This window comes from Dromaius novaehollandiae, chromosome 3 (assembly GCF_036370855.1).
Source record: "Dromaius novaehollandiae isolate bDroNov1 chromosome 3, bDroNov1.hap1, whole genome shotgun sequence".
Lineage (NCBI taxonomy): Eukaryota > Metazoa > Chordata > Aves > Casuariiformes > Dromaiidae > Dromaius > Dromaius novaehollandiae.
This window is the reverse complement of record NC_088100.1, coordinates 75060633-75088162: the sequence shown is the minus strand read 5'-3', so window position 1 is coordinate 75088162 and position 27530 is coordinate 75060633. Positions and strand designations below refer to the sequence as shown.

Below are 27530 nucleotides of genomic sequence, written 5' to 3'. Positions count from 1 at the left end.
TTTGCGATGCTGACAAGCCAACTTTCCTGCGTTGTGCTAACACAGGACAATAAGAGTGCGGGAAGGCTGGTTTGGGCAAGGCTGTGTCTGCACAGTAGTGCCAAGAGAGAGCTTCTGCAAGAGGCTGGTTTCCACACTCCCCATTGGGAATGGAGGGAAACATCCATAATGTGTCAGGGATGGGAGGAGGAAATGAGAGAGAAAACAGGTTTTTACCTAGCACCAGCAGTGAGAAGGACTGCATGCTGATAAAAGATAGCACAAGGAAGAGGTTGCATGCAGAGGGACTAAATGAATGAGCCAAATCATGGCATCCACACTAACTTGCCTGGGTCTACGTGATGGGAGGGAGGTTTTGGGAACGGTTGTTTTTTAGAGAGTCATGTGCACCGGAGGACAGGGGAAGGGCAGAAAGCAGTTCATAAGTTAGAACATATGACAGATACAGATGTCCTGGGCCAGAGCGTATGAATGGCAAAGCATGTGGATGTCTAGGTCAGTGTGAGATCTGTGTGGATCTTAGAGTATACTTGTTTTGAGAACTGGCACCGTGGAGAAACCATCTCAGTGGGGGGACTCCAGGGAACTGGTTGTGTTTGGATGTTTGTGCATGGGAAGCTTCTCAGCAGGGCTGGCCTGCCTAAAGGAGAGGAGAGTTCTCTTATTTTAGATAACATTTTAAGACGTAACAAGAAAAAATAGGATGATTTTTTCTGGAAAAAGTTTGGCATTGACACTAATGTTTGTATCCTGATAACTTTTGTAAGGTGGCCTCACTTTTTTTTAGGAATCCCAGCTGTGAGTGCTGGAGTTGTTTTGTAGTCAGATGGGTTCAAATCAGTTTGGGGGGTTGCTTGTCTCAGAGCAGAGACTATCCTGGGTATGAGGATGGCTCTGAACTGAGCTTGCAACATGATTTCATAGTAAAAGGATGAATGCTAGTTTTTTGGCCGCAGTAGGCAATGCTTTCTGCATAGAAACATCTCCTTGATACGCAGTTACATACAAACCACTGTCCTTGTTTCTGGGCATCCCAAAGGCATGGGGTGGAAAGAACTGAGGCGAGAGCTCAAATGACAGGTGGAGCTCAGAGGCTGATGGAGGAAGCATCAGAGTAGCCACTGAGTTAATGTAAATGTTCTTGAATGAAGAAGGTATGTTTTAAGAGAGGAGGGGTTCTTTTTAGCATGGTGCCACTATTCCACAGGCTGCTTTCTTTGGAGAGAAGGAAGGCTTTTTTTAAGACCAGCGCCTTGCAGAACAAGCTGCTAATTGCATCCTTACTCACTAGTAAGGATGGCAAAAACAGATCCTATGAATCCAAACAGAAGAGCCTGCATGAAATTAGGCATAGCATTTGCAAGATTGTTGGCAATGAAAAAGGATCCATTTGGTTCTCACACACAGCAAGAGAGGCTTTCAACAAATATACATTTTTGGTTGCTTACACTGTATAAATATTATTGGTTTTTTAATTATTATTATTGTTACCAGCAGTCCCTGTGAAAAATGACAGGGCAAATAGTGAAACTTTGAAATGTTTGCAAGAGTTTTTGAGTAATTTTGGGCCCCTTTATATAGGAGGAAATCACTGTGTTTCAGAAAGTTTTGCTTCTTTAACAAAATGTTTGTGCTGCTGAATGGTAGCAGATGGCCAGCCCAGAAGACAGTAACAGACTGCTTAGCTACTTGCAGACCAGTACAAACTTCTCAGCCTTGCCAATATCAGCCAGGCTTGGTTAAAGGGCTCACAGCTAGGATGTTGTTTTTGCTGTCATTGCAGGGCTGCTTCTCCAGCATTGGCATTGCAGGACATCCAGATATACCTTGGCCATAAGTATGTTGAATAGCATCTCCTTTCATGTGATACCAGTCTAGCTGAAGCCCTGTGATGGTAGAAGATGTTATTGTTACAGAAATATGAGTTGATTTTCAACAGGAACTCATTATAGGAACTAGCCAGGGTTGATGAAGAGATGTTCACAGCTCACAAGCCAACAAAAAAAGCAGGCAGTGCCAGATGGGTGTTGCTTTGATTTGTTTTGGCATTTGAAAACTTGGTTGCCTCTGAACTGTGCGGATGTCAGCTCAGTCAAAGGATCACCTCGCAGCAGTCAGATAGCAGCTGTCAGGCTGTGTTCATCCAAACTGGATTTGAAGAGTTGCCTTTCAAAGTGAGATCTCTGGGCCTGGTATTTTCCCTTACAGTGCTTCAGTGGTATCCAGCACAGGGAAGGTCCAAATCGCGTGGGCTCTGATTTGTCCTAGCAAAGATAAAAAATGCCAGAAATTTTTTTTAGAGTTTTAGGACTCTAAAGCTGAGAATTAGCTTTAGAGTTTTGCACAGTTGATTGTCTTAAAAAAAAAACAACCTAAAACCATGATCATTGAGTTGGGTTTAGATTTTACTGACTCCAAATTTGTTGGCACAAGTAACAAAGACAATAAAAGAAATAGTAATAGTAAAATCATGTTTCTGTTAATACCTCCGAAAAAAAAAAGATGGTGTTGTTGGGTTTTGTTGTTGTTATTGAACTGGCTTTTTTATTTTTTCAGTTCGAGCCATTCAGGACTGTGTTCTCATTGTGCCTGTGCCAGATTCAAGCCTGGTGACAATGCTTGGTCAGCAATTCTGTTGCTCCTTTATGTAGCAGATTACAGTGAAATGCGCTTTCCTTTCCACACCCGAGACAACTATGGGTCATCAGCTGCATGATGGGCAGAACTTTTCTTTCTAGTTTGATGGTGGGATAACAACAACTATTAATTGTCAGTTTCTGAAATCTTTCTTGCCAGTTATTCTTTTTGCTCTTCCCTATTCCTTTTATTCTGTTTTTCTTTCCTAGTGTCGTGGGTTAGGTTATCCTGCCTCAGGGGTACTTTTACTTAATGAGTAACTCAATGTCAGTGGTCCTCCTTCAAGACAGCAGTCAACATTCACAAACTAAGATCGAGAGCAAAGAGCAGATTCTGCCACTTTTATGCGTGTATATAGATGCTTACTCTATTAATGTATCCCCTGCAGTTAATGCTAATATATATAACAGGAGACATAGTAAGACTGAGTAGAGATAGTGAAATCTGACCCCAAATATATGCTCTTTATAAAAAAAAAGAAGATACAGTTAATGGTGCAGAGCTGTATGATTAATTCTCAGCTGAAATACTTAAAACTCCCTTTGGTAAGTCTCTAAATAGACTCATTGGTAAAACCTAAATAGTAGGCTAAAGGACAACATCTGTCCCACTTCCCTTCTGATCAGTGTGGCTGGTGACTGCTTTTCTGAGGACGATGGTAGGAAATTGTGCTGTAGGCAAAATCTCACTGGATGCACGGATGTTATTACAAAGCCACCACATTGCTGCGCTCAGGATTCAGTGATGCTGTCACAGCTCCATGTTTTGGAAATAGAAAACAGCTGGTACTGGTTGGCAAACCTGCTAATGGTGATTGCTTCAATGAAGAGGCCTTTCTTTACTATAAAATGCAACAAAAGATTGTATAAAGGGCATTAAAGTCAGGAAAAATATATCTTCTATTCTCTATCCCTGTTTCTTAATGCATATGTAGTATACACTGCATTCTTCTTGTAGTAGCAGTGCCGCTTTTGCTCTACGCCTCCTTCCAAATCTCCCACTCTCGCTGTTAAGACATGGACACATGAGCAACAGCAGACTGCAGTTCGTGCACAGGGGTAACTCAGGGCTCAGGCAGGCTGCTAACTACAGCATGTTGGGGACTGAAAGTCTACCTTGTTCCTTCCTGAGATTTGTCTCCTGATTTTTACAGAGGCTTTGTTCACATGAAGGGTTGATTTCTATCCCCAGATGTCCCACTTGCTGGATATCCCACTGGCTGGGGAGCTCGGTGGAGCACGGGTAGAGGGGGTCAGCTCTACGCCTCAGCATTAGAGGCCAAATTATCAGTTGCTTTGTAGATATTTGTATTTTCAATTCTAGATATCCTGAGGCCAAACCAAGGAAGATGGCAGTGTTTTCACTTTTACAAACCTGCAAAGCCATGGGTGTGTTCAGCCACCTTCCAGGGCTATTAATTGGTTAAAATCTTTGCTGACTGTCCCAGCTGATAGTTGACAGACCACAATGTATAAACAAATGTGCTGATTATTCTCTTGGTTACTTACCTGAAATTAAGGCAAGAGGCTGCTGCTCTTTTCTTGGCAGTCTGCTGAAGTATGATAGGATTAGATATAGTGTAGAATACAGCCCTGGACTTTGCATGAAGATATCGCTCTGAATCTGTCTGCAGAGGTTTTCTTTTTGAAAATGAAATGGAAAGAGAAGGTTGTTTATCAGTAATGAGGATCTGTGCCTATACATTTCTGGTCTGAGTCTAGCCTAGTGCAGAGTTACTGAAAATAGTGATGATATTCTTACCATTTTCTTGACATGCATTTTATGTAGTATTTATGAGTTTTGAACTTTGGGAGACTTGGAACTTGTGCAACCAGCTTGCCTTTTCAGGGTACAAAGCTATTTATATATTTTTGAAAGATCTTTTGAAATAAATAATGTAGAATAAAGTCATTTAGAAAAATCAGGGCTGGTATTATTTCAAAATATGAATTGTAAACTGTATTATATGGTAGGTAGGTAAATAGTTTTTTAGTGTTTTTAATTTGCATTTTTGTGGAGAGGAGGAAACAGATTTGACTCTGTTCTTTTAAGATGTGCTTTTTGAAATCCCTGTGAATAAACTTCACCTCATGAGAGGTGCTAATGAAAGACTAGAGACTAAAGTTGCACTGACAGAGCCAGTATTTTATTCTTAGCAAACCTGCACTTTGAGAAACTCTCAATCTCTTCTGATTTATGAATGGTTTAAAATGTGAAATAAAAGTGGAGAGTTTTAACTTTCTCCCTTGAATGCATGATGAAGCTTGAATTTCTGTTTTCTGAGTTTGTGAGTCCAAGGAATTTTTGGCAGTTTCTAGCAGAAAATTAAACGTGCACTTCAGCTAGCAATGACGTGGAAAGACTTTACATAAACATGTGAATTTCTGGTAGATTAAAAAATCTTTGCCGCTGTACAGGGTAAGGGAGCAGGGCTAGCGTACATTTAACTGGTTTTAGAGAGAGGAATAGACCAACCCCCCCAATGCAAATACTCCAGAGCTCTTAAGGGGGATGATTTTGTGAAGTCTCCAATATGCATAAAGGAGTGAAACAAAACCAGAGCCAGACCATCCAAATTGTCAAGACTTTTGATCCAACGCTAATCTTCGCTTCATAAGTGTCTCACTGACCTGTTTTTGTGATAATCCCAGTTTGGGGTACCTGAAGAACAGTTTAAGCCATGAGTTCTTAGTTAGTTGTTACTGCTGCCTTGTTAGGAGTTGTTAGTATTTTCACAAAGAACTAATGTAAGCTATTTGTGAGTGTTAAAGTGCCCAAGATGAATTGTTTTCTCAGAAGCTCTGAATGTGAAGGTGAAGGGGGTTGAGAGTTGTCAGTTCCCTGCTGACCCGGCGAATCAAACCGGGACTGAGAAGGGCAGCTCTTATCTCCTGCTCTGGGACTCTGCCGCAGAAATGCCACTGAGGCCAACGGCTGGTCAGGGTTTGGAAGGGACTTACGTGTTTGGATAGAAATATTTCATTAAATAGGATGAACTAAGCATATAAAGCTTGGTGGTTTAGAGGTGTAGATAACCATTTCTTGTGGTCAGAGAAAAAGCTGGTACAGGTAGAGGGCTGTGCTACCTGCTGTGAATTTCCAGAAGTGTAATCCGTATCTCCCATCAGGATAATTATGTGCAATATTTTCTTCAGCCTTTGAATGAGCAGGGCCTCATTCTTCACTTGACTGCATCTGTAACATGCCACCGATTTTAATGAGATTTCACTAATGTGAAAGCAGTGCAATGGGGTGAAGACTGAGGTTCATAAGGAATAAATCCAGGTGCACAGCATAAAGATGCTGCTATGGTTTAGTTAGCCTCCTAATGAACATTGCAATTTTAGTAGGTGTGCTTTCCTCCCTGGAGATTTATGGCCATACCTTCAGGAAGCAGGACACAGGTTTGGGTCATAGAACATATGATCTTTGTCTGGCTTGTGTCCCCTGCCAACCCACTTCAAAGCTAGCTCAGGCTGCAGCGAAGTGTGAAGCAGGAACAGTGGTGGAAGGGATGCATGACAGCCTAGAAACAATGTTCTTTCTTTTCTACTGCCTTGCCTGCAGGCACCCTTTGAGGCCCACCTGGAGGGGAATAGGCCTGCTCACCTACAAGCCATAGCAATGTGGGTGAGGATAAATGTGGGTAGGCTGCACTGCAGTTACCCTGGATCTCCTCGTTTTCAGACTGGGCCAAGTGGCATCCTGCAGTGTCCATGCTAGCATCTGTGCTGGGGAGAAAGGCATCTCTGGGCTTGTGACCTGGTATGCAGCTGGGCCAGACTTTCAGTCTGGGCACTCCTGTGTGGGAGGGGGAATGCCATCTTCATTTTCAACTTAAAGAAAGCTCTGTGTCTATTTCTGTGTGTGGAAACCTCTAAAGAAATCTCTCCTTCAGTGGCAGCATCACAGAAGATGAAACAACCATTGAGATCAAGTCAGTCTGAACAAATGCTTTCTCTTATTCCATGTGTTCAGGATGAAACCACGAGAAACTTCATCTAAAAGCAGCAGTGCTGGCAAAAGGTGTCATTTCTTCCTACTGCCATGGTGGATTTTACCATGTGCTCTTGTACCAGTGGTACATTCTTTCCCTTAGAAACACATTGAGAGACTGAGACGCAGAAGTGCCAGCTGTCAGCATGGGAGCCATTTTACCAGAGGGATAAGATCCATCACAGTGCAAACTGCTTTGGGTCTGCTCTGGAGCTGTGGAGTAGCTCAGTGTGATCCTGCTTCCTCTGGAGTCCCTCAGGGACTCTTTTCTTCTTCTGCCCCTGCAGCATGTAGTCAGCATGATCAACTTAATTCCGGCTGGCTGGACTGGCCCAAATGCGCTCAGGGAGTGAAATGCGAAATGGGCTTTAAAGCCACTTTCTCTTCGCTCAGAAAAGAATTACTCTTTGTGGTAGTACTGGGCTTCTTTAGTGCTGAATAAAGTGTGCATCCAAGGCAGTGCAGTAAAAGACCCCAGACTTTGTAGAGATGGTTGTGAGAAGTGCGTATGGATAGTGAGTGCATATAGGTAACACTTTTCCAGCCTCCAAGAGTCTGTGGCTTAGGGCTGTCCTGGGACAGAGGTGGCTTCCAAGTATTTAGTATTGCTCAGTAGATTTCTATTCTGTGGTGTCCTTTTCTTCTTCTCTTCTTCTCTTCCATGGACAGTGTATGGTCAAGACTTGAATATACCAGCAAAATATTCATAAAAAAGCAGTATGAATCAGGTGACCATGATTTTAAAGATAAGACTGTAGCTATAAGATTGTAAGGCTGAGCTTTGTGGTGGTGTTATGTTTTCTTTGTACTTTCCTGTCAGATTTTTGAGATGCTGTGTTTAATTTTAAACTGTCAGAAACATAGAGGCTTCTGAGTAAATACCGAATGTGAATATGAAAACAAGAATGAATTGGAGATGAGACTGTTATGTGTAGTGTAGAAAGACACAAGCTTTGAAGGAGCTAGTTGCGTTCCGGACAACATCTTGCCATGCAGGAGGATCTCAGAGTGGATTAATATTCTGTATTTTTCAGGCGGTTTCATAGCCTTCACTGAATTTCTGACTAGGACTAAAGAACAGCCTATACAAGGGTTATCTAGAGGAAAACAAGCTCTATTATCGTTATCCCATGCTTCTGTCATGTTTGTGATTGCAGTCAAATTAAGTTCAGACCTCACCACTTAAAGCACCCTTAGGCTCTGATTTATCTCAGAGACAGCAAGGCTTAAGATATTATAAGTTGATATTTGTGCTATTTCTGTAGTTAAATATCAACTGAAGCCAAGGAATGTGAATTTCTTGCCCACTAACAAGGGTCTGAAAGTCATGGGGAGCCTGCCAACTGAAACTGCCACAAGCCTCGCCGAGTGGTGCCGTGTCAGCACCGGGAAACCTCAGCTGCATCTCAGGGAAGAAGCACAAATATTCCTTTATTACTGAGGACATGAGGACTGAAATTATGTGCATGGAATCAGCTGGTATCAGTGGCTTTGTCAGGCCCACTGACAGCTCAGGCACTTCATGTTTGTCTTTGTAATGCTGTAAAAGAAATACGTTTTCATTACTATTGTCTTGCTTTCAACTTGTTTTTCTAATAGTTAATGAGTTCACCTTTTTGCAGACCTAATTTCATGTGATAGGCATGATAAGGAAAGGCTTCCATTGAGATCAGTGAGCTTTGAGTGAACCTGTCCATTTTTAAGCTTGGAGAAAGATTAGGCTTAAAATCAGTTAGCAAGGATTACAAGAATACCTGTGTATGCAGTTTAAACTCACTAGAATGTTATAGACGTTTAATAGACATTTATGGACATTTATGTTACCAGAAGCAAAGTTTAAAGGCTTTAAGCCTAATTCCACTTTTGGTACCATCTCTCACTGTTGTAGTTCTTGCCTAGGATTTTTCACTGGACAGCTGAGGAATAGCCTCAGAAAGGAATAGGGAAGGAATAGCCTCAGAAAGTCAGAATTTGTCACTCTCTGCCCTGTGGGGGAAGAGGAATCCTTATGTTGTTAGCTGTTCTGGCAGTACTCTGATATGGTTAAGCCACGTCAAAGAGAACAATCTTTCTCCAGAAAACAACAGAAACAAGATTGTTTCTGCCAAATGAAGATCTTCAAATGTAAGCAAGCAAATGATGTTAAGACCTTGACAGATGTCTTGGAAAGACTCCAGAAGGAAGATTAGAAAGACCAGTTCTAGCATGAAAAACGTAGAAAGACCAGTTCTAGCATGAAGAACATAGACTAAGACCAACATGAATTAGACAGCCAGGTGGATGGAAGAGGTGTATCTAGATAAAGGGATAGTCGAGTGCTAGATAAAGGGATAGTCGAGTGGCAGATTTAAAAGCCGCTTTCCAATGTTGCTTTTGCAGTTGCTGGTTTTAAAAACATTTCTGAAATGGGTCTGCCAAATGTTCAGCTTTTTCCATTTTTTATTTATTAGGGAATGGAGAATAATTAAAATTTTTATGACATAAAAAGTACATTCTTCACTGTTGCTCCATTTTTTCTAAGCAATTGAAGAATTTATTGTAGGGGGGTTACAGTTCTAAATACCTTACCTGCTGTTATAGTCTGTGCTATATCTGCCTTTCGTTCTCGCTCTCTTTTACTTCGGAATTTTCAATAGGCTTGGTACTGGAATGGGTTTCATGTATTATTCTCGTAGAAATGGCTGCTGAGTCGAACTGTTGACTGTAGTTCTCCAAAAACTGAAACAGTGGCTTGATGTAAACCATATGTTTTAGAGTCTGGGGTAGCGCGCTTTGTGTGAGTTGCAGCAGGGAACCCCAGGGGAGTGAGCCATTCAGCCAAGACAGCTCAGGACCCTCCTGCTAAATTTTATTAGACTGTCAGGGTGGGTTTTTTGTCTTCTCAATGGACTTGAAGCTGCAATGATTTGCTGCTTCCCCTGTCCCTCTGGAGTGGGAGTGAGTTTCAAAAACGCTGGGTACACAGAGTGCTACCAGGGTTTCAGCTCATAGTGCACCAAACAGCTTTGGATGAAGTCTTTGGTCAAAGACTTCAAATGCATGTTGTGAGGGATGTTTTAAAGTGCTTCTGAGACAATTTCAGTTCTCAAGTGAGGATCAAAAATGGAAAATATATACTGCATTGAGACAATTATGTAAAATAAAGCAAAAGGCTTTTTTAAGGTATACCTCTGCACAGCACCTTTTGAGTTGAGTATAAGAAGGGAAAGATGGAAAAAACAAACTTTCCTTTTTTTAAATGATAGCAGTAGTGAATCTAGGAGCTGAATGGCTCAGAATGGATGGCTTTTGCTGTTATTGTTCCTGGCCCTGCTGGAGAAACCATTACACTGTATTTTTCCTTGCTTGGTGTATGCACGCAGCAAAGCACAACTTAGCAGAGTCTCAGTTCTCCCCTTGCATGTCCAGTCCCTGCCGACTGTCTTCTTTTTACCCTGTTGTTGCACTGGCCATTTGGGTGACCTGCGATCAGTGCCTTTTGTAGCTTCATTATGCACGTAAACGTGCTGCGTGCACCATAGCGGTGTTTCTGTGCTTGGTACATAGCTGTATTTGTCTCACAGTCTTTGCTCATGAATGCTGCCCAAGGGGTATGTCCCAGATGGCCACACTGATACAAATGAAGCTTTTCCATCTCCTGTAATAAGACGTCAAGCCAACCAATCTGATATACAAGGCAGCAGGTTTACAAGGCAGCTCTGTCTTAATGGCAACTTAAGAGAAAGCCCTGTTGAGTAAATGTGCAGACCAGATACCTGTCATCTCTGCCTCGTACCTGGTCACGATGACTGTGTACTATTGTTTTGCTGCTGGGTTTTTTTGTAGTGCATATACCTGCCTGATTAGCAGCATGGTCATTTGTTTCTTCTTGCAATTTAAAGTTTTTGGCCGTACAGATACACTGGCAGAGTTAGGTGAGCAGCGTCATGATCGGGAACAGGATACCAAAGGCAAGTCCTTGGGGAGAACAGACAATGAAATCCGGTAAGTCAATGGGAAGGAGTGACTTCTGTGTACTCTCATGTAACCTGGTTCCAGATCCCTTCAGGGCATAGTTTAGAAAATAAATCTTTACACCTTTTGTGCTTGTTTTTTAGGATCCCTCTTGGTTGTACTAGCTCAGAGAGGAGCTAGTAGTTAATCATGAGATAATCCTATTCAGCTTGAGATACAGACCATGCTAAATAAGCCTAGCAAGTTCTAATCTTTGGGCAGAGGATTTCCAGAAGAAAAAGAAGGAATTGCCCAGAAACTTTCCAAGGAAAGGTATGAAAAGTCTTAGAGTCAGCAGTAGCAGATATTGTAAAGGGGGCAACTAAATCATTCCTATTTACCTGTGCCTGTGCAACGTGATGGGGAGGACCAACAGTTCAAGTGGAACATTCTATGTTTGGGAGCCATGAGACAAATTTGGATTTCATACAACAAATAAGGTATCTGTGGAATTTATTTTCAGTAAATAATATTGAATCAAAGCACCAGAAGTCAAACAGGAAGGATATTTTTTGTATCAGTTAAAGAACTCCCTGATTACATTGCATTGACTAAAAAAATCTAAGGAATATAAATGTGTTGGATAGGGTAGAAGACTGCTGATAATTCCTCAGAAAGTACTTAAGATTCAATAGGAAATCTCCTTTGCAGAGATTTTGTAAGTGCTCCTCATGGGAATTCCAGCAGCCATTTGGCACTTCATTTTCAGAGACAGCAGAGTGCCTCTGCCCCTAGGTGCTGTGAGTTTTTTCTCCTTTTTTCTGGCTGCAATGGTCATGTTTTCTAGCTCTCTTACCATCTTTATGGCTCTCCTCCTGACTTTCCTTAATGGGTCAGCGTCTTTCTTAAAAACAGTGCCCAAAACTGGCTACTGGCCACACTTCTTAAAGCAAGTGAGTTTTCACTGCATAGCTGAGCAGAGTAATGGACCACATCTAACACTCCAGCTGATACATCCAGAATTATATTGATTTATTCTGAATCACATTGCACTGTTACTTCTGTTTAGTTTCTGAGCAACTACTACCACCACATCCTTGTCTTGAATACTACTGCTTTACATGGTATTGTCCTTTTTATGGTTACTTGTGCCTTTTTTTAAAAATTTTTCAAAGTATGCTGTCTTTTCTAAATTTCATCTTTGGGTCATATATATATGTATGTGTTTGATATCAATGTTTATATAACTTTAGGGAAATGTTAAGCTTGCAGGCACATATGTACTACTAGAATGTGTTTATTAGTATGTGTGTGTCTTATTTTTCAAGAATTTAAGTGTTAAAAGCCTTAAACAGTAGAAATTCAGGAAACTTCAAGTTAAAGTTGCAGTCTTGTCACCACAACAGTGCTGAAGTCTGTCCCAGAAGTGCTGGGAGTTGCATTAAGCCTGTATTACAGAGAACAGCCTAATTTTTACAGTGGAGCTTGTGGAAAACTGTTCATGTGGTCAGTTAGTTAAGTAAAAAGTCAGCTGAGAGTAAATGTTAGATTGTTAATATGATTTCTGGACCAGCTACCCAGGTCTGTTTCAGGGTATGGAGTAGTATTTGAAATGATTTTTGCTGGTAAACCCTGTTATAGTATAACTGTCATGTTGAATTCGTATGGAAAGGAAGGAGTGAAGCTCTCATCTGTGCAGATGCGTTGGCATCCAACAGAGCTATACCACTGACTGCTCTTCTGCCTTGTCCTTCTAAGCTTGCCAGTGTAGAACCATTAAGAAAACATCTCATTTTAGTGCTTACATTTGAGAATGAAGACGTGATCCTTAAAGAACAGGAAACAAATGAGTTTTGAATTTGAATGTGATTGCTCTGCTGTGCACTGTGATGGGATGCATGAAGCTAATGATCTGGATCTGGGCATGGAAAGGGGATCCTAGCTGGAAAGTATTCTGAAATAAACTTGTTGCAGCCCCTTTGCCTTCCTGCCCCCAGAGCAGAAGTGCTTCACTTGCTCTTACCACCCCACCGCCCAGAGCCTCAGGCTTGGTGTGCATGCCTGTATGCATGTGTGTATGTGTGAAGCACTTCTAGATCTTCCACTGTGTTCTTGCACCCCCCCACCCAACTTGCTCTGTCTGAAGGGAGGTCCCACTCCCTTTCCCCTGGAGAAGGGTGGCCCTGCCTCCACTCACGACTCCTCAAACCTTCCTTAGCTCTTTGAACCCCTCCTGCCAACTTTCATTTCCTCCTCCTACCTGATATCTCCACTGACCTCTTTTAGCTCCTCTTCTCCCTCTAGAGTTCCGATGGACCTCTCCTAGGGCCCATGCGATGCGGGTCTGATGATACTTGCTATACTGCTGCCACAGCATTCAGCTTTACTGACACTGCTGGGAAGCCTTGAGCTGTCTCTGCCTTCATCTTCCCTGTTGCCTTCAATCTTTACCCTCTGTAGGGTTTAGCAAGCCCTGCAAGTTTCCTAACCCTTCTCCCAAGTCTTAAAAGGCTCACTGGCTTCTTTCTGGGGCAGAGGAGGTTCATCCATCTCTAATGAGCCTTAGGAGGGTGTGGAGAATGTGTCAAGTGATGTTAAGCCATCAGTAACTCACTATCAGTTGTTTGTAAATCAAAACATATGCACTAAACATATAGAAATATGTTGCTGAGTTTCAAAAATGCCCTAGTCCTACTGTACTTAGCATTCAGAGGGCTCTTCAAAGAAAGTATTGGAAACTTCTGTTAATACTGTCAATTTAAAGAATGTACCTTGGATGCCAGGTAGCCTCGTCTACAGATTTATAATGACTAGTTCTACATAAATCAGACATTACCATTGGATGCTGGTCCTCTGCCCAAAACTGCTGGCCTGGGCCTGGTGAATTATGGCACACTTTCCACTGTGCAATGCAGGAACTAAAGAGTTCCAGTCCCTGCTTTCTGCGGCCAAGCAGAAGTGAGTGGAAATGTGTTGAACACTTTTTCTGTGAGAAACAAAGGATTTATTTGGAATTTGCCTCCACTACTTCAACTGATTGGCTTATTTCCAAGGAGGAGATCTGATGCTGAATGGACGAATTAGTGGCATTAAAAAGTCCATATAGGGACAAGGTTGACAGAGCTTTTTAAATAGTAGGGGACTTACCTACCCAATAAACCTGAGGCTGGATTTTTTCTCCCATTTCAATCCTACTTTCTTTGATCTTATACTGTACTCTTACACATGTTCGCTGCCTTAATGCCATGGAGAGTCCCACTAGAATTAGTGATATGCTCTGCATTAAAACTGAACTTCAATAAATCATCAGATCCAGAGTCTTCTGTAGTTAGTGTAATCAGCACATCTTGATTTAGAGGGCCACATCAGCACTGTTTGAGCTGGCACACCAATTGCAGGAAATATCTTTGCAGAATGAATTCTTCTGGGGATGGCCCTGATCCAGCCCTCGTTGAAGTCGATGGAATTGCTCCCATTTTCTCAACAGAGCTCAGATCAAGCCATCAGCTAAAAAGAAAATAAAAATCCATTAATATTTTGCCAAAGTGACACGGTGCATTAATTTTTGGGTGGAAAACAAGTATCTTCTTGCAGTACTTTGTCTGTCCTCTTTGTTATTTACTTTTCTGGTGATGTGGCTTTGTGATAGCTGTGTGAAGGTGGGTAACAGCGAGAATACTTGAAAGTAGGGGACAAAGCTGCCGCCTCTTTGTGGATTGTTGGACCAGAAAGGTGGGCTATCCTCTTTCTCTTGTGCTTCTGAGTGATGGTAAAATGCCATTTTACTTTTGCGGTTGATGAATAACAACTTGATTGAAAGCCTTGAGCTGCACAAAAGATTGCAGAGCTTTAGGTGCCTAGTTCTGCTACTAAAGCTCAGCTTTTTCCTCGTTCAGATACACCTTTTTTCATAATCTATTTAAAACGGGGGTGAAAAAATGAAATGGCACATCAGAATTGTCCCAATCGTTAAAATGAGTGTACAAAGTGATAGGCCACTGCAAGGCAATAGACCTGGTGCCTTCTGCAGCATCAGCATCCCTGTACCCCGGGCAACAATGTTGTCTCTGTTTCCCAGGCTGCCCAAAAGGGGCAATTATAGAGGCTGCCGAGGCTGCCTTTGCTATATGTGCTACGAACTTAAAAGTGTCTTTGAATATACATTTTTCAGCGTTTGCAGTTTAGGAGAGGCTAACTGAGTAAGTTTTAAGAGTGTGAGTGTTTTATAAAGGTGTTTTACCTCACAAACAGAATTAATTGATCTTAAAATTGCCAGCTGAAGAATAAAAATATAGTGTCTTTTTCTCCTTTCACTTAGTCTCTATCATTTTCGGTCAAAGTGAAGCTGGTAGCTCTATGACACCTTCTCCATGGTGGAAGGGTTTGGACAATCATGAGACTGCATAGCATACAGTAGTGTCATATTCCAAAGAAATAGCTCAGAGATCTTGGAACCACAGCTGGCTGAGATACTCTACTTTTCTAGCCCAGCTCGTGGCTTTTGGGAGGCAAGCTGAAGGGTGTTCTTAAACTGGATTACTCAGCTCTGAAACTGGATTGCTTTTGCAGATTGGCAGTGCTGCAAGGTTATTATCACAGAGGACAATTGATTGTGCTTAGGGAGCAGTTAAGGACTTCTCAACTAAGACAAGGATCTATTCTTTGAGGAGGGTCAGTGACCTGTGCAGTTTGGCCCACTTCATTTAGTCTTAAGTATTAATTTTTTGTATAGGAGCGTTAGTTTCAGATCCAGGGTATAGAGTCAGTCAGTCTCATTTGATGCCTAGAACTTCCTTAAAAAATACATAAAACAAAAAATCCCTGCAGTTTTCTGTTGCAATGTAGGCTATGATGATTTTTGGTATGGTCAACCATGGCCAGATTTCATTTGTCAGTTGGTAGTTTTGATCTTTTCTAATGAGTGCATTTGATCAGTTTCTGATGTGCTTATTATGTCTAAACAAGTGCAACTTCTCTCTTCAAGCTGTTACTTTTTCCATGGCTGGGTTGCTGTGCTTAGCCTCCTGAACTTCGGCCTGAAGTGAAAAGAGGGCTTGGTAGATGTTTATAGACTATATGAATGTTGTCTACAGACTGTTTGCCAAATATGTGTTCTCTTTGCAGCAGAACACATTTTATAGGTCCAGTTTTCCAGTCCTGAAGTAATGACACATAGGAGGAAAATGCAGAAAAGTTTTTGATGGCTAGAGAAGGAAAAAGCAAACATTTCGTACCTAGAATTGTGGTGGTGAATTGACAGTGCCTGGTATTGTGGCCTCAGATTTCAATGACTTGTTAAATTTATATCTTAAAAGGTTTTGATTGGTTGGGATTGACTTGGAAAATTTTCCCCACAATTATGGTTTGATAACAAGGGGTCAGTACTTTCCTTTTCTTTTGTAACTAATTTGCTTTTTCCTTTACTAGATAATTGATGAAGCCCTCTGAAGAGTCTGTGTGATTTGGCAAGTGCAAGCTGCCTCCTTGTGTGGTTGTTTAGAGTATTTTTTATCCTAAGCTTAGACCTCATGCTCTGGACTTACATCATTTATAAAATGTTCTCCCACAGTCCTGACACACACAGAAACTTTGGCATTATTAGTGGACATTTCAACAATGAAAATCCAGTACCAGGGCTTTAATCAGCCCTGCATTTTTGGAGCCAAGATACTGTACACAAATTCCTGCAGCTATAGCTAATGTTGGATTTCTACACTGAAGATAGATAGCAGAAAGGAGTAACTCATTCTCACTACGCTGAATGCAGAAAAGGATTTAGTTTTATTGTAATTGCAGGCAGTTCTTTAGAGGAGGTCTAAAGATGTTTCCAGGTTGATTTAATTTGTCTGCAGAGAATTGTTAAATCAGTTTTGGAACCAATAATGAAAAACTTAGCCATATTTAAAGGGTCAAATAGTGAGGAGGAAGAGAAGAATCAACCTTCAGTTCTGCTGAACACTTGGTTGTTGATCCCAGTATTTATTAGGAAAGAAAAAAGGTTGGGAGTGAATGGGTTTGAAGAGCTAGCCTTTTCATTGCTACTGTTCTGGGACCTCATCCAGAATTTGCTGAAGTCCAGTTGATTTCCTGAAGTGCCAGAGTTGGTGTTAGATGGGGAACAGACAGCTGGAATCCTGCATGCTTTTAAAAAGCATCAGATCTACTGTCTTTCATAGGAGAATAACTGCTGAAAACCACAGGCATTGTAATAACTGTCAGTTGTGCAGCTTTCATGCTTGTCTAAAATCTTATCTTGGGAGCTGTTAGGGCCATCTTTCTCTGAGGATCTAAGTAGCCTGCTGAAGTTCAGACCATTGCGAAAGACCTTTGGTAGGAAGAGATGACTGGCAGGATCAGACTGCAGTTCACGGAAGTACTGGAAATGTCCGCCACTGCTGAGGGTCCCTAAAGGTAAACAGTGTCCCGGTCCATTTCTGGATGCCCAGCTGGCTGGGTTGGACTCACCAGGGCTAGATGGAGTTGTGGTATTGAGGTCTGGAGTGAGCAGCAGTGCAAGTTGTCCATCCTGTGAGGTGAGGGGTGGGTTAAGCTAGGCAGTGACCAGATGTTGGGTTTTCTTTACATGTTCAGTCCTTCACTTGGTAAATCTACCACTTCCTACATTATTCCTACAAACTCACAAATATAGTTTGATGTGTCTTTTCTCCCCCAGGAGGATGAAGTTTTATTTACAAATCTTTGTACCACTGTTACTGAGATTGGTGTACTTGCATATCTGGTGGATATTTGTGCTTAAGTGAAGCAATTTTTATCGCATTAATGTGTTTGGAGGAGGCTGGAGGATTTGTGCAAAGTCCTGTTGGAGGTGGATGAAGCCCAGCATCCTCCCAATGGCTCCAGCTCTGCATAGTCTTGTCCTTTTCTCATTTCCATTCATGCTACTTCTCTCTTACCTTTTTCTCAATTTCAGCTCTATCTTTCCTTCCAGTCCACATCAGCTTACCGTTTGTGTTCCTATTTCCATGTCACCTTTAATATTATTACAGCAGTTCCTTCACTTGACTTTTACGTCCCTTGTTTCAACCTCTCCTCTGCCTGACCCCTTTTCTTGGACTTTTCCTTGTCTCCCTTAATCTAGGATTGAAGTGATGCCTTAATTTTTCAAGAAGCTTTGCTTTCTTTAGCTCAGCATGGCACAAAATCTGTCACATAGGCTCTTGAGCAGCATGGCACAAAATCTGTCACATAGGCTCTTGAGCAGGTTCAGATCTTGCCCTGTCCAGATTCTCATCCAGAACCTGGATGTGCAATGAATGGTGGGATCCTAGTGACACAGGGAGGTCGTGGGATGTGTCCTCTAGTGCTTGGCCTGCTGTGACAGCATCGTCTAATTCTTTCTTCATTTAACTGTGACCTGTTCCTAGGGAGTTCAGGATCCCGACAGAAAAGGCTAGTTTGGGAACTGAATAAATTGGAATGATGGATCAGATTTATTTTTTCTCGCCTAACTAGTATTGCTTGTTTCAGACAACATTTTTGTTTGCTTTTTTTTTTTTGAAGACAAATGAGCCTGGCTTGCAGGATCAAGCTTTAGGTCGCAGTGGGCTTTTCTTGTCACTCAACCTCTGCAATCCCAGGGTTATCCTTCCCATGAAAATCTAGGCTATTTGCTGGAACTGATACTACAGGGGAAGAATTGGGACATGAGAGTGCATCTAGAAATGGGCTGTGACAGCAGGAAGCAGTGATTTTCTGTCCCCTGAGGGTCTTAAAGAGTGGGAAGTGTCCTGACAGATGGAGTACCTCTGCAACATAGCTGAACCCTTCGGGATAGCAACCTTGCAGGTGCCCCTATGAGATGGAGTAGGCGCAGTTTCACCTTCTTCCTCTGTGTGATTGAGGTCAGGGCCTTGAGCTATACCCCAGATCAGCATGCCAGCTCCCTGGCTATTGGCTACAGCAAGGTGGGCAAGTTTCCCTCTGTTTCTCTTTTAACCAAAAAGGGTTTTTGAACCAAAAATCCCTTTCTTGTCAAGACTGACACTTATTTTACACACAAATATTGTTTCTGTGAATCAGCACTTACCAGCAAAGCTATTTAATTGAACCATGCTCTGATAGCTCTATCCTTGATGTCTTCAGACGCCTGGGGTCAAACTGCAACAAGAAAAGATAAATAGAAAGTGAGCTAACTAATGAAATAGGAACAATGTGCAGCAAAGCATGGTGCTACCACGAGGAAAGTAATCGCAACCTTAGAAAGTCCTGTTTTTAAAATCTCAACCAATCCCCTTCATTCAGTGTTAGCGCTGATAAACTTCTTTTTGCCTAAAGCCACATTTGTTTTAAGCTGAATACTTTCTATATGGCTTTCTGGCTCGGTTGGTTCCTTTTGTATCCTTTGTCCCCTACAACTCTTTATTGTAATTCCAGTTGGAAAGCTGCAGCTTTGGTAAAGCAGAGCTGATCGACTGCAGCTTCGCTTCCTACCACACTGAGCCCACAGGCTCCTTAGCATTTGGTTAAGTTACCGAGCCACTGAGAGAGAAAACCCGAGCGGTGTGCTCTAGCTGCAAACCAGGCAAACCACATGCGCTAGATGGAGTGTGGCTAGTGGTTGAGGGAAGTCTGGGGGCCACATCTGGGGTACTGCGCCCTCTTATCAACTGGGCCCCCAGTTCAAGAGGGATTGAGGATCTAGGGGGGGATCCAGCGAAGCCTACAGAAGTGGTGTCTGCCTAGAGCACATGGCCCATGAGGAAAGGCTGAGGGAGCTAGATTTGTGCAATCTGGCAGAGGAGGGTAAGGGGAAGTCCTGTAGCAGCCTATAGCTACTTGAAGAAGTGTTACAACGGAGCCAGCTCTTCTTGGTGGTGGCAGGTAATGCACCCGGGGGAATGGCCACACATTGCAGTTTGTGAGGTTTGGATTGGCCATTAGGGAAACTAGGTGCAGCACTGGAGCAGGTCCACAGAGAGGCTGTGCGATCTCCGTCCATGGAGGTTTTGAAGAATCAGCTTGGCAAAACCAGAGCTGGCCTCACTGTGTGTTGGTGGTAGTCCTTCTTTGAGCAGGAGGTTGGACAAGAGACCTCTGGAGGTCTTCCAGCTTGAGTTTTGTCATCTTTCTAGTTCTCCATGGTGATACTGTAAATGGAGGCTGGAAACCTACATGATCAGTAACTAATGGGCTTTCGAAGCCTGTATTAAGCAGCTGCTCAGGAGAGCAAGAAAAAGAAGCTGTGTGAGAGGAGGTGCTTTTTTTTAATAAAGGTTGACTGCATGATTGAGAATGTTCCTTGAAAAGTGGGAAGGGAGCCTCATAAAAGCAACCCTATTTATTGTATATGAAAAAGTATTTTATTGTTTATAAAACATTCAGATGTTTTAGATCCAGATGTTTTTGCATCTGTAAACCTGGCTTAACTGGCTGATTAATCAGGGTTTATAGATGCTTTGTTTTGCTGGAGTAACAGGGAGCAGCCAGAAGACAGAAGCTGCTGAAGTCCACACGTTTAAAATGGTGATCTGTTTCTCTGTAGGCAAAATAAGAAGACAAGGTTTGCCCCCCTGGAGCTGCTGCCTAGTATTGCAGTAGAAAAGCGGAGTTCTCTGGGAGGGTGCTGTTTCTCTGCCTATGTCATATGTCCTATAGCACTGAAACTCAACATTTTTAATCAGAATCTCAAGGGGAGCTCTACAAACATCTTTGAGAGTCACTATAGTCCCTTCCAAAGGATAGTTTAATAGAAGAAGATTTACTGGGAGGATGCAAGAAGGTGCAACCCTGTCAGCAGATCAAGACCTAGGGCTTGTGAAAAACAGCTTGGTTAAAGAAGAAGCTGTTATTAAGCAGAAATATTAGAAGATGACCTGCTTTCAGCATGCATAAGGATATACAGACATAAATACATACTTGAAGTCAAGTACATGTTTAAGTGCTGTCCTGAATAAATATGAGCTCCTGAACTGGTGCTGAAAAGAGGATCTCGCTCTGCTCTGGCTAGTTTGGTGCAAAGGCCTGTCAGAGACACTTGGCTAGATCACTGCAACAGTCTCTTTCCTTGTCTGTCAAGGTCTGTCTGGTTGGGAAGTGTTTCTGTCTGAGACTCTCCTTCTTCTCTTGAACATAAACATTGCTGTAGTTGCAATAACCAGCCTAGGCAGTGAGCAAGAGGGTTTCAACACAGTGTGTAAGCTCTGTGCTGGCAGCCCATGCAACCTTGCGTCTGAGGAATGGCATTGCTCGAGAAAAATGACAGAGTCTTGCCTTTGAGTGCAAAGTGTAAAAGTAATGGAGGGAAGAAAATGCTTCTTCACCATGACCCTTCTTATTGACTTTGTGGCTGTCAGTGTTTGCCGATTGGCACTTTTCAACTTATCATTTGTAATAAGGATCTGGGAGATTTCAGTCATAGCTGATGCAATGAATGCCCTTCTTCCTCCTGTTTCTGCCTGCTCTACTTGCAGCCTGCGCATTAGCATGATGCAGTTCATACACAACAGAGAACAGCACAAAAACTGGAAAAGCTGTTCAGAGCAAGCAGATTAGTTGCTTGAATAATCCTTGTATCAGTCTCACTTCTTAAAAGAGAGCTGCTAATTTGCCAGCAAATGTAAAAACAAATGATTTGTTGTACCAAATGTAAGGTACCTGTTGTGGTACTGGATGCTCAAGGGATTGTATAATGGGAGCTTGTGATTCTGAGCTTTAAAAGTCAAGAGCTGAAGCATGTGCAGAACAGACCTGTTAAACATGAGGCTGTCAGTGAGCAGAACCATTAGTGATGGGTTTAGAAGAGAACCTGCTTTTAATGAAGATGGCTTTCTAAATGAAAGTTTAAAAATAGTGGAATGGTTCTGTACTTCATTTTACAGTGAACTTTAGCACTTGCCAAAAAAGCAATGTACTGGTATGCCTGAACTATGGAAAGAGGATTAAGAAAAAAGGGAAAAGATGAAACAGGAAAGCTGCAAGACATCCACAGTTTCTGGCAGGCATCCTTGTATTATGGTATGTTTTCACTTTGGGTGTCTTGCACCAGTCCGTCTGAAGTGCCTGGGAAAAGACACTATTGATCATTGTATATCCCACTTGGAAAACTTGTTATTGGAGTTGGGGTTTATAGCAAAATTAAAAAGCTATAAAATTATGCTTTTTATTCTTATTTTATAGATGAGCTTGCAACAGACTTATGTGGACTGTCATACATGCCACATGTTTCATAGTAATCATGATGGGCTTTATGTGTTTTTTGCTTTTTTTTTGAAGAGAAGGACATGCCAAACAGACCTCTGAGAGTGCGTGCCCAGTCCCCAGATGGCAGGTTATCATTTCGGTGGAAGCCAGCTTATGGAGCAGGCTTCAGGGGTCCACGCAGCAGATCCCAAGGTTACCTCCGTGGGTATGGAGAAAGCGGCCGAAGGATGAGCTACGCTCCACTGCTGCAAGAGCGACAAAACCAGGAAGCGAAAAAGCTAGGTAAGCCAGGTTTCCCTGATACCATGTAATTCAGCTGATGCCAGGCTACCCTTGCCCATCAGCCCATCAGTTGGTTCTGTATCTTTTGTTTCATATACAGTATCTCACAAGGATGCTCTCCAGGCAAAAAGCACATCTCTAATCCATGGTTGCTGCTTGGTGATCACAAATCACACATTATTGTAGCCATCACAATTACTTGTGTAAATGAAGATGCTTTCTCTCATTGCATAGTGTAATATGTTCTTAATGGAAAAATACGATGATCAGTGTAGAAAGTGTAGCAGAACTTTATTCTGCATTAAAGAGAGACCATGTTCGTGTTATTCATATTAATAACAAAGAGATGGCCAGAGAAAAAGAAGCATTTATCAGATTCTTCTGGCACACAGTGGGGTCACTCTTAATTCCACTGCTTCTTGTTCTGTTCTTACGCTCTATGTTCCTAAGTTCTTTCAGGCCAGAGGGAAAAACATTAATGTAATTGAATCTATCTGCCTTTGTCAGTAAAACTATTTTGTGGACTGTGTGATCAAGCGTTACATTCGTGTGTCCATGTTCTCTCTAATTCCTTTCTGAGGTCCAGGTTACTAAGAGCTCCTGAGTTAGTCAAGTTGGCCTCTTTGTTTCCTGTCCTTCTGCCATACTGTGACGATTTGCACTTGTGCCCTGGATGTCATTTATTTAAAGAATTTCCCAGCTAACTGCAACAGTTTTGTTTTCCTAGAGGCTGAGCATTTCTCTCCACACTGTTTGTGTCATCCCCATGTGTCACTGGCTGGCCTGTCTCTTTCTGGCTGGCTAAATTCCTCTAGCCTGCTCTGGGCGATAGGTATGCGCTCATAAGTGTTATTTTGATCTTCTCCCCAGAAGCTTCAACTTCTTTTTGCTGTTTGGATGCATTTGCTTAAGGTTAAACCTATTTCCTCAAAATCTCTCATATAAACTGGAAGCCATCCCACAGATGGTCTGGTCTTAGATTACAAAATCAATGATGATTCCAGAATTACACATGGCTGCCAGAATTCCTGGCTTTGAGATGTAAATATCTGTTTCCTCTTCTGCTCTCTGGATTTTGTATAAAAAGAAAATCTTTATCTCGGTTTGCTCAAAGAGAACTCCTCAGTCACCTTTATCAGTTATTTCAGGGTTTCAGACCCTTTTCTAAAACAAATCTCATACTCATTTCTCACTCCTTTTCTAGTATTCTTTCACTTTTTCATCTTTCTGTGCCATGACCATCTGTGGAAATAGACTCACTGTGGCCACCAGTCCTTCCATATCTGTGCAGATTTTGTGTTGGAAATCCAGTACCCCCTGTGGTCTGAGACTCTCCAGAGTGGCCTTGTTTCTGTTTTCTGCTTCTTTTCCAGTTGCTTGCACTCTGAGTTTCTTCAGGCAGTGGCTGTCTCCAGGTGCTAGGTACTGTGTGTTGGATAGTTGGATAGCTATAAAGGGAGTCTGTGGGCATAAAACTAAATGGGCCTGGTGTGGTACTGACACAAAGATGCTGCTGTCGTGTTACCCTGTGCAAGGGGACAGACTCCAAGGTGTCCTGCTGAGCCACTGCCTCCCGCTGCCTCCTCCTCTGCTCCCAGATGGGCCAGCCTGACTCCTCTGCAGAGGCAGCTGGGTTGAGACATGTATATGTGCAAGAAACTTCCCCATATATTTTGTGCTCAGCGCGTGCTACTGCTGTGCAGACTTGGAGTGCCTGCCCAGGGATCAATGAAGTCAATGGAAATCTTGTTAGCGGCTTAGTTAGAGTTCAGTAAGGTACTTAATCTTAATGAGAAATGCTATGTAATATGGTTTTAAGCATCTGCTTCTTGTTTTCATTGCTTTTATAGTACTTTTTTTCAAGAGGGAGAACAAGTGCTTTTTAAATAATGAAGGAATTATCGTGAGAGAAACTCAAACCTAGAATGGTGGACTCCTGTAATGTTTTTTCTTGTTAATAATTTGCTTTTCTACTTCTAAAATATGAAGTTTATTGTTCTTGTTGCATGCAAATTCAAATCTCCGAGACAATTTAAATAAGTTACCTTTCAGGGAAGCTTCTCCGTTTGTATCTTGGAAAGGAATAAAGCAGGCTTTTGCCTGAAAAAAACTTAAATTTTTTGCTATGAAAAGGGTTACAGGAAAGCCTGTTTTTTTTCCGCACATGTGCAGCCTCTGAATCAGTTCATGTCGTTTCACTGCCATCAAGGAACTTCCAAGGACGGAGTCAACCTGTATATAGGTCATCTTTAACTAAAAGGAAGGTCACAGGTATGTTTCTTTCACATCTGCCATCAAGTCATGGGACCATATGAATGAAAAGAGCTAGCTTTGTGATTTCAGACTAAGTTCTCTGGGGCAAAACCTGCTAGATATTTCTCTGTGGACCACAGAGCCTGCTGAATGTCTCTGCTGCTCTAACTCAAGCAGGACTTAATAAAATTATCCAACTCTGCAACATGGTTGGTTGTATTTTTTTTTTTTATCTCCTCCTCTTGGCAAACCTAATTCACTGCAGTGACCACAGGAGAGGAGTCAGTCAGGATCAATGCCAGCATCTCCAGAACCGCGTCCCTCATTGTCAAGTCGCTGCCCTATCTTCTGGGGATTGATCTGCAGGTGGCTAAGCCTGGACAGCAAAAGTTGTCACTTGCATTGGAAACAAAATACTGCATACTGTAGTTCAGGTTAAAAAGGATCAGTGAGGCTCAGTCATCTTCCTGCCTGGGCCACCTTCTCACTCCGTCACATTACAATGAGAACATTACAGGAGTTACAGAGTGTTTCAGACGTCTTGACACAGATGGAAAATACCTGTGTTGGAACTGTCAGTCCTATTTTCATTTGTTATAACCAAACTTAGAAATACCATGGAAAGAATACACAGAGAAAAAGCAAACAAGTGCTAGCTTGATACCAATGAGGTGTGCTCTGAGAGCATGCTGTGGACTATGAAAGGGAAAGCACAAGCTCTACATCTTGAAATTTTATTTGAACTGAAACTAGAGAAAAGTTTATACCTTGTACCTCCTCCAGTCCAAGTCATAGAGACTTCTGCTTTGAATCAGAAGGAAATGCTTTCCCTTTTCCCCAAGCCTAGAGAAATTAGTGACATATAAAATATGTGACTAAACTCTGCAGCTTATGTAGCCCTTCTCCAGTACATGAAGTGACAGTGTCCTAGTGCTGCATACTTCAGAGTTTACTGATCCCTTTCCTGAGGTGTCATCATTTTTCTAATATTTTTCTTCTATAAGATTTGGACTGGGACATTGCGCCTTGTGTATTCTGTGCCTTTAGATATTTGGGAATAGTCATTGTCACATTAATAAGAAGAGTAATAAATCTCCTTCACAGAGTCCCTAGAGCAGACTGGAAAAACTTTGATGAACAGATAGAAAATGGAGCTTCATCAAAATCAAAATAATTCAGAAAATCAAATTAGCTTAACTTCAGTTTACAGTTTTGTAAAAATGTTTGCCAAAGCTATTCTGATAATATCAAAATGGACCACTTCAATGATTGTATTTTTTTCCTTTTAGAGCTTTTCAATTTTTTGTTTGCCCTGTATACCATAAAAACCTAAAAGCTGAATTCAAACAACACATTTGAAGTGCTCAGAAATGTAAAATATACAGGAATTCTCTCTTGTGAAGAATTTTTGACAGTTTCTAGTCTTACTACCCTTCAAAATGAAGCCAAATTAAAAAAATTCCAAACTTTCCATGAGGCAAAATATCTGCCCTGCAGATAGCTCTAGGAGTGGGTTTGCCAGAGATGAAGAATGTGAGTATGTTAGCAAAATATTAGCTATAAGTAACAGTTTTGGAATCGGTAGAATATTTAAGGACTGTAAAATATATTAGTACTCTGGTATTAGAAGCAGAGACCCAACAGAAGAAATGACGTTGCCATGGGGCGCTATCTGTAATCAGCGTACTTGGCTTTCCACCACCATCATCTTTGTTATACATCTGTACTGTGCACATTTTATAACATGAGTGGAAGACAGTTACTGTTTTACTGAGATCTCCAATGTTCTTGTTATTGACTTGCTATTTTACTTTGCCATTTCAGAGGAGGAAGAGGTGGAGGTGGCACAAGACATAAGTGTTCGAGTTATGTCCTCTCAGTCTGTGCTTGTTGCTTGGACAGACCCACTGTATGAAAATCAGAAGAGGGTTGCAGCAAACAGGTAATTAGCCCTGTGCTCTCTTTTCTTGCCCTTGTGGCCAAGAAGGCCAATGGTATCCTGGGTTGCATTAGGAAGAGTGTTGCTAGCAGGTCGAGGGGGATGATCCTCCACCTCCACTCAGCCCTGGTGAGGCCACATCTGGAGTACTGTGTCCAGTTCTGGCCTCCCCAGTACAAGAGAGACATGGAGCTACTGGGGCGAGTCCAGCAAAGGGCTACTAAGATGCTGAAAGGACTGGAGCATCTCTCATATGAGAAAAGGCTGCGAGAGCTGGGACTGTTCAGCCTGGGGAAGAGAAGACTGAGGGGGGATCTTATCCGTGTGTGTAAGTATCTGAAGGGAGGGTGTAAAGAGGGTGAGGCCAGACTCTTTTCAGCAATAGGGCACCACTGGGCTATGGGCACAAACTGAAACACAGGAAGTTCCATCTGAAGATGAGGAAAAACTTCTTTACTGTGAGGGTGACTGAGCACTGGAACAGGTTGCCCAGAGAGTTTGTGGAGTCTCCATGCTTGGAGATATTCCATAGTCATCTGACGCAGTGCTGACCCTGCTTGAACAGGGGGGTTGGACTAGATGATCTCCAGATCATCTGGTTGGTCCCTTCCAACCCCAACCATTCTATGATTCTGTGATTCTGTGAATACATACTAAAGATGAACTGCTTCAAACTGACTACTGATTGGTTTGCATTTATTTAATAGTAGTTCATTATGAAAATAATTTAGCTGAGGGCATAATAAAAGATAGGAATTTGCATATCCCTTCCTATAAGAGTGGCTGGTAGTGGATGCTTCTGAGAGGCTGTTAGAAACCTGATGTGGGTAAATATGGGGCTGTTTACCCTCCTCACCCCACTGGACCTCACCCTGGTTTCTAGTATTTAGAGGTCTGGATAAATGTTGGACCATAGTCTTTTAGATCCCTTCCAAAAGGTTGTCAGCACCAGCCAGGGATATTTTTGTTATTCACATGACTGGTACATGGCTGTGACCACACTGCACTCTGGGAAGTTCAAATCTCCATTTGTGTGTGGGGAAAGAAGGGGCAGGGAACAGGGCATAGGCAGAGGCAGAAAGGCTGAGGCGAGGCCTTGGGTTACATTGTCAGAGCAGACCACGGCTGTGAGACAGTGGTGTGGAGCCTTCTGGGATGCTTGGGCTTGGTCCAAAGGGAACTGTGGCTTCCCCTGAAAAGGATGTTTTCAGTAAGAAGCTGGAAAGAGCAGTCAGTCCTGTGGGGCAAATGCAGTCAGACTCTATTAGAAGAATGCACAAATGTTCTCTTAAAAGATGCAGGTGCATGGTGGTGGTGGTATTCCATTGCT

The 27530-nt window shown here is 42.2% G+C and overlaps 1 protein-coding gene across 2 annotated transcripts in view; it reads left to right on the top strand.

Moving 5' to 3' along the window:
• Positions 1–27530, top strand: part of FNDC1 (fibronectin type III domain containing 1) — an 81624-nt gene that overhangs the window by 11509 nt on the left and 42585 nt on the right. For both annotated transcript variants that reach the window (XM_064509209.1, XM_064509207.1), the window contains exons 2-4: positions 21799–22008; positions 24181–24279; positions 26086–26203. In XM_064509209.1, the coding sequence (XP_064365279.1) occupies positions 21799–22008; positions 24181–24279; positions 26086–26203 (427 nt within the window). The remainder of the gene's footprint in view (positions 1–21798; positions 22009–24180; positions 24280–26085; positions 26204–27530) is intronic.